The sequence below is a fragment of the Juglans regia genome, chromosome 7 (assembly GCF_001411555.2).
Source record: "Juglans regia cultivar Chandler chromosome 7, Walnut 2.0, whole genome shotgun sequence".
Taxonomy (NCBI): domain Eukaryota; kingdom Viridiplantae; phylum Streptophyta; class Magnoliopsida; order Fagales; family Juglandaceae; genus Juglans; species Juglans regia.
Window position 1 is genome coordinate 43,380,234 of NC_049907.1, and position 21,911 is coordinate 43,402,144.

General features: G+C 39.6%; 1 protein-coding gene across 2 annotated transcripts; it reads right to left on the reverse strand.

The window, feature by feature from the left end:
* On the reverse strand, positions 1-20,790 carry LOC109001988. 2 transcript variants are annotated; one of them, XM_018979528.2, is made up of 17 exons: positions 20,175-20,790; positions 19,324-19,723; positions 19,162-19,236; positions 18,996-19,058; positions 18,499-18,708; positions 17,210-17,821; positions 16,324-17,079; positions 14,889-15,170; positions 14,278-14,433; positions 5,598-6,016; positions 4,567-5,047; positions 3,781-4,062; positions 1,883-2,669; positions 1,702-1,760; positions 1,070-1,540; positions 850-888; positions 1-577 (listed from the first exon to the last, which is right to left on the reverse strand). In XM_018979528.2, the coding sequence occupies exons 1-17, from the start codon at positions 20,645-20,647 to the stop codon at positions 404-406; spliced, it is 5,739 nt and encodes a 1,912-aa protein (XP_018835073.2). In that variant the 5' UTR covers positions 20,648-20,790; the 3' UTR covers positions 1-403. The 2 variants fall into 2 exon arrangements, with proteins under 2 accessions (XP_018835073.2, XP_018835072.2); XM_018979527.2 differs by having other exon boundaries at positions 3,781-4,107.
* Positions 20,791-21,911: the final 1,121 nt, after the last annotated feature.

Consider the following 21,911-nt stretch of genomic DNA (forward strand, 5'->3'; position numbering starts at 1 on the left):
TTTTCTCAAACTCTTATGAGTTATTGCAGTAGCCAGCTCTCCTTTTCAGCCTGTTGTAGCGACGTGACAGAGAGATATATCTTTCCTTTACATTGGTCCGAATTTTCTCACATTCTATAAAAATAGAAATCCCAGGAAACAGGAGCGCAAAATCGAAAAGCTATTATACATCCTAACAAAAAGAAAGCCGCATTTCATCTTCAATAGCTCTATTCTACAATCACACACTGTACAGGAAATCTACACTTTTTAAGTGCTACCCTTATCCCTAAATCAGGAAATCTACACTTCTAAGTGCACAAAAAACCAACTTTGGAATGCTGAAGTAGTTCCAAGCACCGTACCAAAGCGAGCCCAGCCGGAAACTTTCTGATTAATATCATATTAACAAGCTAAAGCTTCTCTATAGCAAGGATGTGCTCATGGGATTTGCGAAGAAATGTTCACGAAAATATAAGTTTGTGATGCCGAGGTTTCGTCCAAGAATGGCAGGAGGCGCATTGGATGCAGTTTGATGCATCTTCTTCACATAGAGGTGTTTATCCAGGATCATCAAATCCAATAATTTTCTACAGCTCTGTAAGGAATTTAGAGCTCTTGCATTAGCTTCTATTCACAAAGAATGTGCAAGTAGCAGTCCATAGATATGCATCATGGTCATGAAATGACAAGCATAATTGATAATCCCCACATGATGAGCGAAGAAAATTATTCAGAAAACAAAACTTATAATTTCGACTGATAAAAGGGACAAAGTTTCCCAAATAACATTTTTTTCAAGGCAGAATAACTCAAGATTTCTAGACTTCATACTTCCAATATAATGTCCAGAGGAGTTAAAAAGTCTACCTGGGGATTCAATATATCCATCTCACGGATAATGTCACCCTAACAAAAGATGGAAAAAGAAAAGTGAGAAAACATAAAAAACAATGTCTAATGCCTCCCAAACTGCCGACTCAAGCTGACAAGACTGATCAGCCCAAAAGCAGATTTCAAATTTCGCAATGGGAGAAGGAACTATAACGGATTTTTGTAAAACAAAAGCACAAATGAAAAAAGCACGTACCTCCAATATCCCGGGATTTTGCATTACAATTCCAAGAATACGGCGTTGAAGTCCCTTGTAAACAATCTTGTTAATGGTCCCGTCTCCATTTATCCATGGCAATATTGGCATACACACTTCATCAGAAGACATTGCAAAGATCCCATCCTCGTTATCTCCTCCTGGTAAAACAGCTTGACCCTGCATGTTGTTTGTTTGACTTTCGTTTGAGGGAGTGGCATCCTCTTCAGGAAGATTAAGAATAGTCACTTTATGCAAACTGTCAGCACTCAAGTTAACTTCTCTTTGTGAATTAGCATCACCAAAAACACTATTTTCTGGCAGGAGGATCGAATGGTCATTGCCAGTTCTTCCCGAGGACTTCATCGATAAGGGTGATTTAAGATCTTGACAAAAATCAGATATTGAGGTCAAAAAGTACTTGGATCGATACAGAGAATCAACAACACGAACAGAGTCATAAGCATTGACCTGTATAAAAAGCCAAAACACAACGAGTTACAATTGCATATAATTTTCACATCCAACTATGAGTGAACTTCCAATCCTAACAACATTAAACAGGATGATAGGAAAATATATAGCACATATGGGACAACATGACATTCAAGATGCTTTAGGAGTGATCTAACCTTTAAGGCTCGGTGGAATGCTTGTAGCACGTCAATGATTAATTCAGGCATTTTTTTTCCTAAAAAGGGACAACAGGAAATAATCAATCCACTGAAACATACACATTACCTATCCTTTTTCCTGAAATTGAAAGCAGATACATGCAAACTCATGAAAACAAAAAAGGTATAGCATTGACACCTGGTATATTTATGACTTGGGAAACTTCTTCAATGCTCAAACCTTGATCACCGGCCTTCTTAATGGCAGCATAAACAGTCCTAAAAACTTCAGGATAGATGGGACTTGCTTGTTCCTGATCAGAAGGCAATGGCATCAAATGTTCAGCAAAGCCTGCCATTGCTTCCCAAGGTGATTCATTATGACTCCCAGATACAGGGATAAAGGCATCTGAATTAAACACTTCCTTCATATGGTCAGCATGAGGTGAACTACTGCTCTGACCCAAAGTAATGTTCGACTGATGAATTGCATCAAGAAAAAGCTGCTCACAAGTACAGCTGTTCTCATCTCTGAACAATTCTACAGCATTGGCTATTGAAATTGTAGCACGGCGTATAGATACCATGATGCCAGGAAAACCTTTTTCTCGGCGAGAAACAATTTCACCCTCGCTTGCTACCGAGGTTTTCGGTTTCTTAGCCTTATCACCAACACAAGATTCATTGTTTTCGCTTTTACGTTTCAAGGTTCTCAAGTCTTCAGCCTCTCCAACACCTTCATCTGGCAAGTGTGGAGAAATGGACAGCTCACCTGAAGAAACTAGAGCAAACAAATGGAAAATTTCCCCGCACTGTAAATCTTCACCAAGATTTATCCCACCCTCCATAAGATCTTTTTCTTTTTCACGGAGCCAACTGGTAAATTTAGCAGCTCTCTTTCCAGTATTAACCGGAAATTTTGACTTAGAAACACCATGCAAGAACTGTAGTGAAAGTTCAAAAGGTTGAGTACCATTACCCCCGACCTGCCACAACGTCAAAGTTTCAGATAAGAAGGCAATGTAAGCAGAAACTTCATATTAGATTACTAGAAATGCAAACAGTATATAGCAGCTACTTATATATTAAAAACAATAAAACATTAAGAGAACCACTGATAAAGTCGAGGCATTTAAGAAAGAAAATTATTTTTTATGACTGGGAACTCCGGACACCGTACAAACGCAACATGTCTTTTATCCGGTTATACCCCAAACCCATGTAACATGCCCACATCACCTAGATAAAGTAAATCATCGACTTTTCACTGATGGGACATGGCCACTAGAATTTTTTTGCATCCAAGGTTCAAACCTTAGACCAAGGGGAACATACCCCCAAGACCAAGGCCCTTAGCTTGAAAGCCATCTTTTTTAGCTCCACACCAGACCCTGAAGGCATCAGAAATGGGCTTTCTCAGAAGCCAATCTTTTAAATATGAAAAAGATATATGAAAACTGGAACTGCAGATCTTGCAGATGGAAAGTCAGGAGAGTGTAAAGCATCAAACTATTTTGAGTCGAAAACATGGTCTCTGCTCTATTTCTTTTGCAAGCAAAAACCTTGTACAGGGAAGAAATGTGGAAAGAGGTTTGAGAATGCAGAATTTGTTGTCAATCCAAGAATGAGAAACTCCCTTGGACAGTTCAAGGTCCAATAGAGGTTTGGTAACCTTCTTTTATGACATGGAACCTCACCAAGGCAGGCCCTTTGGACCCACCCCTGGAGAAAAAACTCTGCATACGTGACCCCTGTCATAACTTTGTAAAAGGCCATCCAAGGCGGAACCAAACCCAGGATGTCTCAATCTACAGCTCATCCCAAGCCCACTGACCACTTGGCTGCACCCTAACAGGTGAGGTTTGATAAATATGCACGCTGCATGAAGCCTGATTAGAGAAACATGTAAGATATGAACACAGTGGCTCAGCTACAGTGCATATTTTGGCCATATAGATGACAATCAAATTAATCATCAAAAAAACCCAAACTAGGACCTGAATTCACTAGGATAGCCCATGCATGCTGCCCCTCGTCCTTTATCTCTCGGTTAAACATAGAATGTGTATAATCAAAGAAATAATAAACAGAACTAACCATGATTTTATTCTCTCTAAGGTAGTTAAAAGCTGCAAAAAGATCATGCTGTGAGTAACGCCTTAATATTTCTGCCAGCAGATTCGGTACTGCCGGTGCTGTTGAGGTACTCAAAAAGACAAGCTTAAATAGCTCTACAGCATTGGAAACAGCCAATGATTCATATACTCGTCTACTAACATTTGCCCCTTCATTCAAAAGATTAATAAACTTCTGTTGAAGGCGATGACGTGATTTGCGGACAACAGCTTTCTGTAGCATCCCACCGTGGTTCTGAACATCCTGACAAGGAGTATTTGATACATCTAATTCAGATTCTTGAGAATACTGCAATAAGAAAAGATATATTGTAGCCAGTTAGCTTCAAAAGTTACTCAAAAGCATGAATATGAAGATGAAGAAGATATTGGTATTTATACTCAGCAAGGGGTGCTGATGTAACTGGCAGATGACACAATAACAGTGCACATGGACATCAATGAGAGAGAGGTGGGGGGGGGGGGAGAGAGAGAGAGAGAGAGAAAAGGAAACCAGGATGGCATCTTCAAGACATTAAAGTTAACTAAATTAGTCTTCTTTCAGATAAACTTACCTTTTTCACAAATTAATACTAAAAAGAAGCTCCAAGGGCTCACAATCCAAGTAGATAGGCTGTACTTTCAAGCCTCAAATTAAATATTTTTGAAGTAATTGACACAGAAGATTAATAAAAGAGAACAAAGAACTTTTTTTGAAGTAATTGACACAGAAGATTAATAAAAGAGAATGAAGAACTTGGGGCATTACATATGTTTCAGAAATCTTGTTGAGATCCGACCACTCCTCATATGTAGAACCAACTCTTTTGGAGGCCTCCAGTTTAGCCATCCTCTTATACCGGATAACCTCATCAAGGGCTATCTTTATGTTTTTGTCATTGATATCATCCCATGATTTTTCCTCACAACCTGCCCCTCCAGCATGTTCATCACCATTGGCAAAAATTTGGTTAAGACCTTCCATTGGTGAACTTCGCAGTAGTAGTCTGCAATCATCTTTATTTAGGGAGCTGTTTTGAGTTTTTTCCAGGTGTTTAGCATACCGTTCACCGAGCATATTACAGAGCCTCATTATAGCTTTTCTAAAATTTTTGTTCCTGTTCAGTGATGCCATTCTTTTCTTACAGGTACTTGGAGGTGCTGGAAGGTCAGGAAGTGAAGCCCAATCTGTTCGATGATATTTTGCCCCATGAGCTGCACGGTGTCTTACATATTGGATCACCAATTGCCTGAAAAGGAAGATACTGATTTAGGAAAAAATCACAAAGGTAAAAACCTTAACACTTTTAAGTAGTGAATCTAATTCTCACTTTTATTGTTGAGGAATTAATTCTATCACCCGATAGATCAAATAGACAATTGGGTAGAAGTACATATATGGCATATATGCTTAATATGATGCCCCATATTGAATGTGTATAGGTGGTGAATGAAATTCTACATTGCTTGGGAGGTAGAAGTTCTTGCTCTTTATAACGATTTCAAGGGGCACCAATTGTACCACTAACTAGTTCTTTTGGAGTATAAGCCTAGATGTGGTTTGGGCCTCCCTTGGGATTTAGGTGCTTTTAAAAATCAATTCCTATAATTATCATGTTCTTTATCATCACAACAGCAATAATGATTGGCCAACTTGGCATGGAATTTTATACACAAATTCTTTATCGAATGATCCCTATGATTTCCATGCCTTTTTTATGTAATCGACTAATCCGCTATGCTTTGGGGAAATTGTTCTCATGGTCAGCCACGGTATTTTTTACATCTTTATTTCTTTACCTGTCATCTTCATCTGTCCATGAAAACCTTCTTTGACGGGTTGGATTATTCTTTGAGAAGGCACATCGACTGATAAAGGAATAACACTCGTTTTCGTTTGGTCCTGGATCCCCAGTTTCTAGGTGATCATCCTCCTTAATTGTTTGTAAATGAAAGTCATGTTCTTCTGAATGAGTGTCCAAAAGATTTTTTTCTTCCACAAATTGGTTATCAGCATCAGGTAATGTATTCAATCTCTGCTGGTCCAACTGTCCATTTTCTGTATCAACTCTGGTGCGCTTTCTTGACCTTGCTTCTGGAGATCTTTCCCTTCTCCGAGAAGAAGAACTGCGTTTCCTTCTTATTGGTTGGAACTCATTGCCTTTATCCTGAAATCTATTAAGCCGTTGTTGGCGCTTATCATAATAAACACGAAGCACCTGCAGTGACATTTAAAGAGACAAATAGACATCATGTCAAAAGGAGTGCAAATAATAATAATAATAAATAAATGAACAGAAAAATCCAGCTATGTTTTGTAAATGGATGATTAAGAAAGTGAAGTAACAATCCTGATACTAACAAGTAAATAGGACTTGAAAGAAAACTGAGAAAGAACATTTTCCAACATCAAAACTGAACTTGCTATATACATACATATATACATACTAGTAAAGATACCATGTGCAAGGCATGTATGCCCGGTTGAAGATGGCGTAATCGAGTAGTATGTCTGTCGGACTGGTCTTGCTCAGATGATTCCGAGCAAGAGTTATTTTCTTGCGATGCTCGGGATTTCCGAACAGTGTGTCCGTCGGACTTAATTTGCTCTGTGATTTCAAGCAAGGATTATTTTCTTGTGATGCTCGAAATTTTCAAGTAATGTGTCAATCAGACTTGCCTTGCTCATTGATCCCAAGCAATGGTTAAATTCTTGTGATGCTCGAAATTACTGAGCAATGTGTCTGTTGGAATGGTCTTGCTCGGTTATTCCGAGTAAGGTTTATTTCTTGTGACGCTTGAAATTACGAAGCAATATGTTCGTTGGACTAGACTTGCCTGGTGATTCCGAGCAAGGTTTATTTTCTTGCGATGCTCGGGATTTCTGAGCAATGTGTCAGTTGGACTAGCCTTGCTTGATGAGTGCAAACAAAGGCTAGATTCTTGCGCAATGTATTGGTCAGACTATTCAAGAAGTTGCTTGCTTCAAGTAAAATAGTTATTCAATTGCTTCCCCAAGGTTCCAATAGTGGGTCAGGGTGGTGGGAAAGGGAAAGAGGTGGGTGGGCAACCCAGGTCCTAAGTTGAGGCTGCTGGTGGCGGTAAAATAGGCAATAGGGTGATGGTGCATGGCAGTACGTGTCAGACGATGGCTTCACAAAATGGACAAAAGGACAAAGAGAGGCAGTTTGAAGAAGGCTATTGAAGCTCTTATAGGTAATGTGGACTTGGGCTTGGGTCATTCTAGGTCTGGGTCAAGGCTGAAAGCTAAGGTGGGCCTGGGCCTAGGCCGGACACGCCAAGCCCAACCCAAGATGAGGTGGCGCCTCAAAAGGGTTGGGCCTTCCTCTGAGAAGGGCTCCACAGCTGCTAGGATGAGTGAGTTGCTAGCCTAACAACGGCTACACAACAACAGCTTGTGAGGGACTATGCCGTCGCCGGCAAAGGTTCATCATCCAGCGGCAATAGCCCAACATCGATGGTTCGGCGGCGTCATCTTCAAGGGCTACTTCCAGTAACTTTTGTATCGGAAACCTTGCGACGAGAGAGTGTTTGCAATCTGAGGAGGCTAAGCAGCTGGAGGGTGTGTCATCGGGAGGGTCTATGACCAGTGGAAAGGCACAAAAGGGTGCGACGTACATTTCTGGGTTGCCTCCAACCATCACTCTTGCAACAACGACGTCGCCAGCGCCGAAGGTTGCTATGATACTGCAAGAGATTACAGAGGAGAGGATGGGTGAGCTGTTGGGTGGGTTGGATCACTGCGAGAAGCCACAAAACTTGCCAGCAGTGACTTTTGGGCCATCTATGCAGTCCTCAGCTGCACAGAAACCGTGTACGGCACTAGAATCATATTTAGCTGCTGTAAAACCCAATTTTGATGACCATGACAGTGCAAGAAGGCTAGGTAACTCAGAAGAAGGTGTAATGGAAGGGACTTTGGTAGTATGTGAGTCTACAAGTTGAGTGGAGATGATGGTCGGAGGGGGGGGGAGGAAGCAGTGAGGGGCAGGTGCCTTGTTGAGGGGACAAAACCTACTCAATTGAACTTTTTTCATCCGAGGGTGTCAGATTGGGTAATTCAAAAAGCCATGGAGATCAAACATTTTGTTGGGATTACATGCAAGGGTTTTGAAGATGAATTTTTGGCATTACTCACAACAATTGAAGCTGGACATGCACAAGCTAAAGTTGTCCCCTCACTTATCTTGGACAAAAAAAAAGAGAGAACTCAAGAGGCTTACGTGAGCTATAAACGACGAGAGAGGGAAGCGAAGCTCTTGCCGGGGGCGTGTTAAGTGAAGGGCAACGATGGTTCCAATATGAAGCCAAAAATTCTATCTTGGAATGTAAGGGGACTAAACGAGCTGGCCAAACGGCTCCAAGTCAGAAACTTACTCCGACAATAGCAGGGTGATATCATTTGTTTGCAAGAGACCAAGCTAGAATTAATCACAAGGCGAGTGCATCGTGTTGGGTGGTCGTATCTACCTTCTAAAGGTGCATCGGGTGATGTTCTTATCATGTTCGATAAAAAGGTGGTGGAAAGAGTAGAGGGATGTGTGGGCAAATTCACTGTGGCGTGCTCCTTTGTAAATATAGAAGATGGGTTCACTTCAATGTATCTCATTTCCCGAGTGAACGGTCAGGTACACCCCACATCACTTCTGCTATGAGGAATTCTCTAACTTTATTTCAGAATAGGCACTTATGGATATCCCACTAACGGGAGGCTCGTATACTTGGTCCAACACTCAAAAACTCCCATCTTGGTCGAGAATTAATAGATTGTTGTTAACTCCAGAATGGGAATTACATTTTCCTGATGTAACTCAAAGACAACTACCTAGAGTGTGTTCTGACCATTTCCCTATCCTTTTGGATAGTGGAGGCATCCAAGGAGGTAGAAGGTATTCTAAATTCGAAAATATGTGGCTTAAATCTATCGGTTTTGTAGACAGGGTCAGGTAATGGTGGTCCTCGTATGAGTTCCAAGGATCTCCAATCTTCATTTTGGCAGGAAAGATAAAAGCGTTGAAAGAAAACTTGAATTTATGGAATGAACAAGTGTTCGGCAACATACTACTACAACGACGTTCCCTTATGGAGGAGTTACAGGGTTTGGAGGGTGAGGAGGAGGCAAGAATTCTCACTGAATCTGAAAAAGCTCGCAAGAGTCAGGTAGTTACAGATTTTGAACGAGTATTATTGATGGAAGAGATCTCTTGGAGAGAAAAATCTAAAGCTTTATGGCTCAAGGAAGGAGATACATGCACAAAGTTTTTTCACAGGGTGGCTAGTTCGCGTCGGAGGAACAACGCTATAGAAACATTAATGGTTGATGGAGCAGTTTTTTCGGATCAACCAAGTATTAAGGATCACATTGTACAGTACTACGAACATCTCCTATCCGAACAACAACCATGGAGACTGTTAGTAGATGGGTTGACTTTATCAGCTTTAGATCAACAATGTCCAGGGTGGCTGGAAAGGCCCTTTGAAGAAGAAGAAGTATGCAAAGTCGTTCCTGGCATGGCAAATGATAAGGCCCCAGGTCCTGATGGTTTTAGCATGGGCTTCTTCCAAACCTATTGGGAAGTGATCAAGGGTGACCTTATGTGGGTATTTCAAGAGTTCCATTATTATGCTAGCTTTGAAAAAAGTCTTAATGCCACCTTTTTAGCACTCATACCAAAAAATGTGGGGTTAGTGGATGTTCGAGACTATCGCCCTATTAGCCTTGTGACTGAGGCCTATAAGATTCTTTCTAAAGTGCTAGCAAACCAACTAAGTGCAGTGATGGAGAAGTTAGTCTCAAAGCCACAAAGCGCATTTGTCAAAGGTAGACAAATCCTAGACTTGGTTCTAATTGCAAAAGAAGTGCTGGATGGACGTCTCAAATCTCGGGAACCTGGGTTAATTTGCAAACTAGACATGGAAAAAGCCTATGATAATGTTAATTGGAAATTTCTGCTTTATTTACTTGCAAGATGCGGTTTTGGAGAGAGATGGATGAAATGGATAGAGTTTTATATCTCAACAGTCCACTTCTCTATCTTGGTGAATGGTTCACCGGCTGGCTTTTTTTACTCCTCTCGTGGATTGAGACAGGGAGATCCGTTCTCTCCCTTACTCTACCTATTTGTCATGGAAGCCCTCATCAAGATGATTGTCGGCCTTGTAGAAGGAAGTTTTCTCTACGGTTTCTTGGTGGGGGATGGCAACTTCGATTCTCTTAATATTTCTCATTTGTTATTTGCTGATGACACTCTCATATTCTGTGGAGCAAATCTCGGGCATATCCAATCTTTGAGGGCCCAAATTCTTTGTTTTGAAGCCGTCTCGTGTTTGAAAGTTAATCTTTCAAAGTCTGAAATGGTGCCCATGGGGGGAATGTTCCCGAAGCGGCGGCTCTAGCCTTTCTCTTGGGATGTAAAGTATCTTCTTTACCTCTTCAGTATCTTGAATTACCATTGGGTGCTTCCTTCAAATCAAAGCAGATTTGGAATCCTGTGATTGAAAAGGTGGAGCGTAGGTTGGCATCTTGGAAGATGTTGTATTTATCGAAAGGTGGTAGGCTCACATTGATTAAAAGTACTTTTCTAACCTCCCCACCTATTTTTTGTCTCTGTTCCCGCTCCCAGCAAAGATTGTCAACCATATTGAGAAGCTACAAGGAGGTTTCTTGTGGAGTGGTTTGGGGGATGAGTTCAAGTTTCATCTGGTCAATTGGACCATGGTGTGCACTCCATTTTCTAGGGGTGGATTGGGTATTCGTAACTTGACGAAGTTTAACCAAGCCTTATTGGGTAAATGGTTGTGGCGGTACCAACAAGAAAGGGGGGCCTAGTGGAAGTCTGTCATTGATGCACAGGTTGGGGAAGCATGGGGTGGTTGGTGCTCAAATGAGGTATGCAGCTCACATGGGGTGAGTTTGTAGAAAAACATTAGAAAGGGTTGGGAGACTTTCAGGAGAAATACATATATCATTGTGGGCGATGGCTCTCGCGTCAGATTTTGGCATAATAAATGGTGTGGTGAACGTTGTCTCAAAAACACCTTCCCCGCCATATTTGAGTTAGCACGAGTAAAGGATGCATCGATAGCGAACCTTTTGACTCTTTCTAGTGGCTCCTCTCAATGGAATGTGGACTTCACTAGGGCAGCCCAAGATTGGGAGTTGGAGATTATTTCAGACTTCTATGCGGCACTGTATTCCGTACGTATGACCGAGGACACTATGGATAGGATGTTTTGGAGCCCTTCCAAGAAAGGTAAATTTATGGTCAAATCATTTCACAAAGTTTTATCGAACCCAAGTCGGCTCACATTCCCATGGAAGAGCACCTGGCAGGCCAAAGCTCCTTTAAAAGCAGTTTTTTTTGTTTCGACAACAACTTTGGACAAAATTCTCATCACAAATAATCTAAGGAGACGTCGATTAATGGTATTGGACTAGTGTTACATGTGTAAGAAATATGGTGAATCAGTTGATCATCTGTTTCTACATTGTGAGGTGGCCAGGACCATGTGGGCTGATTTTTTTACAAGGCTTGGTTTATCATAGGTTATGCCCGGCAGATTGGTGGACTTTCTAGTATGCTGGAGAGGCCTTCGAGGAATTTCACAAGTTGCAGCAATATGGAAAATGGTCCCCATATGTATGTGTTGGTGTATTTGGAGGGAGCGAAATGATAGAAGCTTCGAAAACCAAGAGAGAACAATGGAGGAGCTGAAAGTTTTTTTCTTTTAAACATTGTTTTCTTGGGTGGGGGCTATTGTTTGTAATGGACTTAATGTCCATGACTTTCTTCTTTAGTTCTTTCAATTGTAAATTATAGCTAGGTACTTCTCATGTATACTCCATGTGTACTTGAGCTTTGCCTATTATTATGAATAAAACTTCTTGATTACTTATAAAATAAAATAAAAAATAGTTATTCAACAGTCTGTTCAGGGAAAGCAAAGGGAGAAAAATTTAATGGGAAAAGACATTCCTTGTGTATGTACTGTTTGGATTCTTGCATGTGTGTCTAATAACTTTATGTTAAAGAGATTACATAAAGTTATAAAATGATAAAATGTAGGTTCTGATGGTGAAACCATGGGTGAAAAGCTTGTTTAAATTTGGTCAGATTCTGATTTGGACACAAAGCCAGAATAATTGAACAAAGATTCTAATGGAAGCATCGTGCCTCGTGGCCCTCTTGTGTAAAATGGAGTAGCAAAAAAGGAAAAGGGGAAAATCCTAGAACTTTGCATCTTAGATGTTTCTTCCCAAATCATTATAAATTTTGGGCTTACATATTTATTTTAAAAAACAATTGTATAATTTAAAGCTACAGCATTTGAGCTACATTAGCTAACACTATTTTATGCTTTTTCGTCTAAATCATAATTTCTACAACTACCCTTCACCCTTTTTTTGTTCTGTTTTCCTTTTAAAACAATAATTTTCAAGTCTTTACTGGGATGCCACAACTATAAGGGACAGATCAAGAGACTCCACTGCTTTGTGTGAAGACGAGGAAAAAATAGGAAGAAAATCTCGAGAGCAGGAGTGCTAATTTCCCGTAGTTACACTCAGCCTACTGGCCAAAATAAAATGGAGAAAAGAAAAATCCCCTCTTCCCCATGTAGTTAAAGTGCTGTCCAGACTCCAAAGTCCAAAGCCCACATCTCTCTCTCTCTCTCTCTCTCTCTCTCTCTCTCTCTCTCTCTCTCTCTCACACACACACACATATCAGTCTCTCTCTCTGAGCACGGTTCTCTTTTTGGAGGCCTAAATCACAAGTTTTTTAAGTACTCCAACAACAAAAGTCTTGGTAATGATGTAAAGCCTGAAGTACCACCACAACTTTCACTTCTGTCCAAACCCCTCATTCTGAAACTGCACTGCCAAGACTTTAGAAGAACCACGTAAACATGGGGAAACCCTGCTAGAGTTGGGAGTTGAGAAGAAAAAATCAAAAAAAGAGAAAAAGAAGTAAGGAAATGGTGGAACAAGGCTATGCATGGGCACCAATAGGGGCTCCTTTGAACAATGTGCAGAGAAAGGAGCATTGGAGGCACTTCAACAATTCGGTCAATGTTGTGTCGTTTGTCTTCGTTGCTACCACCATTCTCATCTCCATGTTCTTGGTCATGGCCATCTTTGAGAGATTCCTCAAACCCACCTCGATGGCTCTCTCTCTGTCTGGTGGCCACAGCTACCGCGACCTCGAGGCCTAAATGGGCTTCAACGCCAAGGTCGATCACTCATCTCCTAAAGTAAGCTCAACCCATACGCATTGGTCAATACACAGTGGGATTGTTGCCCCGCCACGGGAGTGGCGAGCTACGGTGGGCAAGCCCGGTGCTTGCCCACTGTCTTCCTTTGGTGGAGGGCTCGTTGCTCGCCATGGCGAGGCCTTCTCGGTTGGTGGGATCATTGCCCGCCACGGCGGTGGCAAGCTAAGGTGGGCCACGGAGCTTGCCCGCCATTTCCTTTTCATTTCCCACCACAATGAGTGGCGAGCTAAGCAGCGCTTGCCCACAGTCTTCTTTGGGTGGTGGTGGACCTACTGGCGGGGTCCTCTTGCCAGCTCTTGTCGCATGCAGAGATGAGGGAGGGACAGCGGGAAAGGTCCCGCCATCTCTACCACTACCTGGCCATCTGCCGGGGTGGCAAGCTTGCATGCCCGCCCCCGCAAGCCACCCAGTGCACATTGCCGTGCACCCTTTACGTACGTGCATAGTGCCATCAACACACCAACCAAAGGGAAAAGGGTGAGATGTAATTCTCTACGTCAAACGAAATTTACTGTTCATACTGTTCATTGAGAATAGGCACTTTTATTGTTAGAATAGATATAGTTATATACCCGACATGCACACATGGATGTACTATATGTATAAGTATAAATATGCATATACATATGTGTGTGTGTGTGTGTGTGTGTGTGTCATCTGAATAATTAAAGGTAGCAGAATATCATTAATGTCATATGAATACCTAGTATGTGCTCGAAATGTAAACCAAAAAAGATTATGGCCTCTCCATCTAACTTAAAGTTATCAGGCAGGTGTGACTGCATTAGATCCCCCTTGACAAATACCCATCATTGACCAAAACAGCATATCCTACGCTATCAAAAATCCAGATTAAAGAACAAATTTCATTGAATGATAACAGATGGAAGATAGAGCCACATTTTGCTTCAGTTAGCTAGCACAACAGAAAGGGAATTCAAATGGAGGGAGTAGGTCTCTGGTCAAAATCTTATAATCGATGGCATCAATCAACTCAAACTATGAAAAAAAATATATTATGCATTTTTTTACAAGTAAATGTGATCTTATCCAATTTACAAAGTTTTATGCATTGAAATCAAACAACTAAATCTTATGCTCTCCCTCTACCTTCTTTTTTTTAATTTTGGAAATGATATAGGGAAGAAAATGTTTGGAGTCATTCGAGCAAACTAGAAGATAAACTAACCTGCTCTAAGGTTAGATTAAGATCCTTTGCAATCTTCTCACACTCTTTATAAGAAAGTTTTTCACTTAGGTCATCCTGTACCACCCGCCTTATGAGCTCAGCACGCTGTTCAGCTGTCATAACCCGAACTGAGGCCCAAGACCGAAAAAGGAAAACCTGTGAAATAAAGTTTAAAACAATTAGAACCATCTTGACCCTGAACCGATATGACAGCAGTCCATTTGATAGGCAATATATACCATACCTTGCAAATTCCTAAAAACTACAAACACAAGCAGGCTGAACAAATTGAAAGATATAATCATATATTACTAAACCAGTCAGCGACATATTTTAGCTCAAAGATGATAGCATGCATTTCAAAGTTTACAGTAAAGAAAGTTTGAAATCACTCTATGTAGACAATTTATTTTTGATAGGTAAAACACACTACTCTATGTAGACAACTTTTTTTTTACAAGTAATATAAAATTTAATTGAAACAAGTAAATAAGCAGAGCCCAAGTACACGGGAAGTATACATCAGAGAACACCTAGTTACAAGTTAGGAGCTAGAAAGTGATACTACAGAGAAATGGCTAAAAACACTACCCTAGGTGCACAACGCATACCTCAGGAACAGCAGATCCAGGGAATGCAAGTAAAGCAGATCTAAGATCAGCAGCAGCATAGCAATACTCCAAAGTTTGCCAATACTCATCAACAGCTGCTCTACTCGACAGGATAAAGTCATGTCTCATTCGTGGGCGAAGATCAAGAGCTCTAAAACTTAAAGAAGTTGCATATTTTGAAAGTGGTTCCTCGATGTAAGGCTTAAGCTCCATTGCATGCGTAAAACTGGCTTGTGGAATCCCAACTCCCTTTAAATGTCCATCAGTTATCATCCGAATCAACTGCATCAAAAAAAATAAGCTGTTACACAAGATGGCATAATCGCCCTACAATACAGGAGCTTAAAAATATTGTTTTACAAAGGAAACTCTAATCCACAAGTGGGAATGTGGAAGAAGTTGTTCAAAACTACATCTATGGCAACTAGAGCTGAAAAATTGGAAATTATTTGGATTCAACCAGACTTTTTTTTTTATATAAGTAAAACAAGACTTTATTAAATCACCAAGTGTCAAGATACAAAGAAAAATGCCCTAATTATGTAGGCATATTAGAAACTTGGAATTCATGAAGGTCCATGCCATTTAAGTCTACAGCAATGGCCCAAGTACAAAGAGTCCTAAAAAATAACAATTTTAGCTCCTCCAAAGATCTCTCTTTGTCTTCAAAAGTCATCTCATTGCGTTCCTGCCATAAACACCACATAATACAGATAGGGATCATCTTCCACACTGCTTTGATCTGTCTCACCCCACGGATAGAAGCCCAGCACGCCAATACATCCAAAACTGTTTCCGGCATAACCCACGCCATATCCATTCTTTTAAACACCTCGTCCCAAATAGTCTTGGCTATCTCACAGTGTAAAAGTAAATGATTTACCAACTTACCCCCGCTTTTACACAATTATCTGGATTCAACCAGACTGAAAGTTTATTTTTGAATATTTAATTGAATCCAAATCCAGATACTCATTTAAATATTTGGATCTTGCTAAATCAGCATTCTACCTCTTTATAACCCTAAATAGTCACATAAACTGCAGAGATAATTACTACAATAGTCCTTATACGCCTAACTAAGATAACTACTGACCACAGACAAATGAATGATGCTATGTAAAAATTTCATAATGATCAGCTTGCAACATCATTCACCTAATATTTAAAAACAAATACAAATGGGTGAGAGTGTTTGCCAAACAGGAATCCCAATCAAACAAAGATTCCACACAACATGACACTAATATGTCAGTTGCAGGATTTGCAGGGAACATATCCCAACTTCTTAGTTTCTATAGCATTACCATAGCAAGAAATTCGAAATCAAGCATATAATGGTGGTTCAATTTAAAGGATAAATGCAGCAGACATTTTGAAAGGATGGGTATAAATTACATGAAGAAACTATATTAAAAACAGTCAAGATATATACCTTCAACCGTCGTAAAATGTCAATAATTAATGAAAGCCTTCCAGTAGCATGTGTATCCATTAGATTTTTATACTCCTGATTAGGAAGATCAGAGAGAAGCAATCCCCTCTTACACTTCTCAATCATATCATCAAACTTTTGAGTAGACCCCACAACTTGTAAGAACAGCTCAACTGGAATGTCCTTAATTGATGCTTCTAGTGAAAACAATTTGCTACTACTTTGAGGGCTAATCAGCTCATAGACACGTTTCTCATATGATAAAGCATCAGTAGAACCATCTGAACCATTCTGGTAATCCCACAGAAAGCAATGGAGTAGCTTTGCACGAACCATTTTTGCCAATATAAATCCATTAGCACGCATGGCTTCTGATCTAATAGCTTGGACATCAGAACCTACATGATTCTGAGTCCTCTGAACACCCTTCAATATGGGAACTGGTCCCTCGTGCTTTCCTCGAGAAGAACCCTGGCCACGACTTTGCATTTCAAAGGACCTATATCTATCATGAATTTCGCCAAGTAGTTCGGGAGATAAATTTTGAATAGATGGGTGCAGAACCACCTGAGTGATACGGCTACGGCCAAAATTTGTGACAACAGGGGCGTTAATGTGCATGCATTTGCAGTGCCCTTGTTGCTGAAGTTTGTTTAGAATTCGGTCAATGGTCTTCCTATCTGCTGTTGTGCACTTGTCCTTCTCAAGACTCACAAGCCACTTATACAGCTCACCTCTCAAAATGAACTTCTCATCCTGAACAAGAACAATGACACCTTGGTTATAGGTATTAAAATGTAGAAAGTAAATAACAAATAAAAATAAGTCACCCACTCCATCCCTCCCCTCAAAAAGAAAGCCTTAAGAAGTGGATGGTGATAAAAACCTGTAACCGCTCAAGTATTCTTTGCTCTCTTCGAGCGCCATCCACGGTCAAAGTCAGGCATGGATATCTCTGATATGATCCAGAATTAAGAGGCTTCCCGACAGAGGGAGGTGGTGTTTCTAATGAAGCAACACTCGTTTCCATCCCTGTGCTCACCATCTTAAGTTCTGCATTGGAAACTGTTCTTGGTTCATCAAGCGGGTTGCCAAGACAGAGAAGCATTTGGTCAACATCAACATCCCTCGGGGATTGCTGAGAGAGTTCGGTATCAACTTCTATATTTATCATTTTTCCAGGACAAGCAACATCACCTTCTGGACAAGCAACACTTTCTGAAGTTGATGGATCATACTCTGAAAAGGTATGAGCAGATCTCTTAGAAGCATCTAGATCACCAACATGGAGATTGGACACTTTATTTTCATCAAAAACATTTGTTGATTTATTCAAAAAAGCATTAGCAGGTCCAGAACTGAAATTCCCCGACGTCCAAACCCGATATACCACACATTTTTTGTGATTTTCTGCCTGTAGCTCCATTCCAAATCTAGAGAACATATTAACCAGCCGGTTGTAGTTCTTTTTGTTGTCAATCCCAAGCCTCTTGCATAGCTGAGTGAACAAATATGAATATGCAAGAGAATTAATAGTTGAAGTGCAACATTTATTTGTAAGAATGCATCGCATGCAACAAGCTCTATAAAAGCACCATTAAAAGAGGAGCTTTGAAAGCAAACCAAAAGAAGTATATATACTCCAACAGGATTAGTTTACAAAATTCACTCATGCCACTACTAATAGCAAACAGACATTAAAATTATGAATGCAGTTTTAAACTTGCAACTTAACATCGTGGGACAATGAGGTATAACTGGAATAACTGGAGTATGGGGTATGGTATATGTATCAAGCAAGTATCCACGGATTTGGGTGGTTGTTTATGTGTCATATTCATCGAATCCCAAAACTAGGAGACCTGTATCTAAAATATCACTAACCAACTTTTCTTGATCACCACAATAGAAGTAATTGTCTCTATGTACCCTAGCAAATAAGGAATAAGCATCTCATTCCAGTTATTCTCTACAAAACCTCTTAGCAAACAAGCAATCCGTACAAAAATCAAAGCAATACACGATTTTAACTGCAAGGCAGGATTAGAAAATTACAGCCTAGGAAAATGTCAAAAAAAAAAAAAATCGAAGAGATATTATGAAAAAGAAAGCTCATATAAACGTAGAAGCAACACCAACAGGAACCAAGTGAAGACAAGAAATTAATGCACACACCTCCATCACAGTCAGGCCCTCTGATCCAGCTGCATCGATCATATCATAAATTTGATGCTCAATTGGAAGCTCTACAAGTTGATCAGTGATTTGATGTTTCTTTCCAAAGTTCAGTTGTTCTTCCTCAAAATCATCATCTCCATGTCCAAGAGTTTTTGGCTCAAAATTCTTAGGAGAAAACCTTTTCAGCAAACGCAAGCAAGACTCAACCTGACAAACAAAAAAACATTGAGTATATTCAAACCAGAGCATAACAGTCTGAAGTCCAATAGTTAAATACGAAGATTTTGCACCTAAACACAACAATGACTGTTATAAAAAAGGGGAGAGAGAGAGAGAGAGAGACACCCAAATTAATTTTAATCAGCAAAGGATGCATAAACTACTTTCACAGATAGTTTAAAAGCAAGAAAAAAGGCCAAGGTAAATTCAAGGTAAGACTATTTGAACAGGAAATCAAGTAGGTACAATATTTGCAAAGAAAATTTTAAGCCTACCTTTCCATTCACTTTGGCGTCAAACTGCTCCACAATATGGGCATCTTTCAACCTGACACAAATCTGGTAGCACATTGTGCAGGATACAATATGGTAAAAACAATCACAGGTCCAAAATAAAATAGAAATAATACTTAGGTTTTATACTAGTTTAGTTCAACTTTACTTTTCTCCAATCTTTATGCCCTGAAGGAGATCCACAGTAGCCAAGATCCTTTTTTACATCTGAGACAACAAGAACCTTCAATAAAAGAATAGCATGAGACAAAATCAGCATTAAGTGGAATAACGTGAATGGAGAAGACAACCAAATTTGAATACAATTGACCTTGTCATTGGATTCTTCAAGTTTATCACAAACAGCTTTCATTGCTGGAAGATAATCCTTTACATACACATCCTCTTTTACACATTTTCCCGAAGAACCATCTCCATTTGCAGCACTTTCATCCACATTACCAAGACTCTCTATTGCCCGTTCTTCCTTAGTAATCTCAATTTTTTGTTCGGACCCCAATGTTTTTGCATAGCGATACAAGTACATTAAATTGGTAGTCACACTTGGACAGTTTTTTTGCTCCCCTTCATTGCAAGCCTCTTTCGTCCTCACAACTGCAGATTGCCTCACAATCAACCCTTGACATTCAAGGTTCCTCACTACATAAAACAAGTTCTTCCCTTCAATGCCAAATTCCTTGCCAAGTTGACTTTGGGTAATTCCATTTGTTCTGCAGGTACCCAAGTTGTTAATGTCCGTTCTTCAACCTAATTAACCAACCAACGTTTTCCTCCCTATCCTCCCTTTTAATAAAAACAAATGAAAAATCAACTACAACCACGGGTCTCAAAGTTTTTCATTTTAAGGAAAAAGGAACAGGCTAGCACACAGAGTCTTGGTTATACTTCAACTCGATCCTATGCAAAACTCTGATAATTGAAACGTGGTATTTTCAGGAAGATTCGCCACAAATTTGGCACCGGAACCACACCAGAAAAACTAATTTCCATTCAAGTCAATTAGCAAAGGGGAACAAAACAGCTGTTTCATTACAAACACGCATTGTCTAATATATCGACATCCAGAAAACTCACTTCATAGTACATACACAAGCATAAATACAACAAAGTGACCATCTTTACTCGTATACACACCCAAAGGTTTAGGGAACTAGACCTTACCTAGCGATGGCGAGACGTTCAAGGGCGCGTCTTTGGGGGGAAGACATGTTGGCATTGGCAGACTGGACATTGTAGAGCCCAACAAAGTTGTCCCTCAAAAGCTCTTTGGCAACTATTTTCAAGTTCAGATTCTGGGCATCCTCCAGAGACTGAATTGAAAGGTCAGAGGGACTGTATGAGGCATTCGGGGCTTGGAATTGGAGGGACGGGACGCTTAATAGTCCGGCCCAGATGGCCTTCTTGACGCCCGGGGAAAGGTCTAGGTTCGAGGACGAGAGGAGAGGTTGAAGGCGGGTCCAGAGGATCGGTAAAACGATGCCGTTTTGGCCCTGTGAACATATTTCCTCGAGCGCTGAGTTGATGATCGAGTCCATGGAAAAGCATAGTAAGAAGATGGATTTTATTCGAAAGTAGATTATGTATTCAAGATGCTTGTTTTTGTGTGCGCGCGCGAGTGTTTCTATATGGGACATATATGTTGAGAATTAAGGTTGATTCTTGGGTGTGGCCATGGCAGGACAGGGGCTTGTTCAGGCTGAGCAGAGGAAGAAGAGAGAGGAAGAGCGGGGGTGTTTGTGGGTGAGACGAGCTTGGGCTCGTCTTTTGGTGGGGATGGTTTCGGAATTGGGCCTTTCTTTGGCAAAGCTGTTTCAGAGTTTGTAGTCACGAAGTCACGTGGTTATGGTTGTGATTTCAACGAATTCGAGTCCTTTCTTCACTCTCCTTTATTTTTTGAACCGATAATTCAATCGAAAATTACAATTGATAAGTGTAAATATATTTTTTTTATTTTTTTAATATTTTTTTATATATCTTTAAATATTTTTAAAAAATAAAAAAAATCAATTCATTAATATTTACTTTCTTAACCATTAAAGGGTTGTTTGAATTTAAAATTCACATCAACTCATCACATCTTCATCATTATAATTTTTTTAAATTTTCACACAAATATAATAAAAAATTTAATTTTTTTAAATCTCAAAACAATAATAATATTAAAAAATAATATTCTAAAAATATTTTATTCTACCATTCACAAACCATCTCAACTCATATTTGAATCCAAATCACTCTGTAAAAAAAAATTAAAAATAAAAAATAGTAAAGTCAATTGATCATTTTTATCGATTATTTTTATAAGTTCAACTAGCATTTTTCTTATTTTTTTTAACAGTGTCACATATTCACAATATTATGTTTATAATTTTATTTATGCAATCGTCAATTATTGAAAATAATAAAAAAGATTGATAAAAAAAACTTTTAAAAAACTTCAATTTGAAAATAATAATAGAAAAAATTAAAAAATTGATAAAAAAAACTTTTAAAAAACTTCAATTTACTAAAAAAATACATATGATACTAAAAAACTTCAATTTACTAAAAAATACATATGATACAATTTATATAAATGCATTAAATACTTAAATTTATTTTGAAGCATCTACCTCTCTTTTCATCTAAATTATAAGATTCAAACAAGAATTCCCACGAATGTAGCACATTTTCTTTACAGATCAACTGATCAAGCAAAGTTTGTAGCCCACCTGACATAGCTATAATTTAAGTTCTAAATCTCTGGAAAATAAATACACTAGGGTTAATTTGGTAATACCATGTCCACTTACCAAGTACGGACTCCGGATCCAACGCTTCTAGTATGACAAATAACTGCACATGAACAGCCAGGATCATCTCCAAATACTTATAACTGGGCCCTCCCATGTATGTATG

What these genes read in the sequence shown, in the direction of transcription:
- LOC109001988 (XM_018979527.2), bottom strand. Translation starts at nt 20,647, where the DNA reads ATGTCCCATATAGAAACACTCGCGCGCGCACACAAAAACAAGCATCTT. An exon ending in TTAGAGAGAATAAAATCATG is followed by an intron (nt 2,670 to 3,780) that starts GTTAGTTCTGTT and finishes ACGTTGTGGCAG; the next exon opens with GTCGGGGGTAATGGTACTCA. An exon ending in TGGATATATTGAATCCCCAG is followed by an intron (nt 578 to 849) that starts GTAGACTTTTTA and finishes AATTCCTTACAG; the next exon opens with AGCTGTAGAAAATTATTGGA.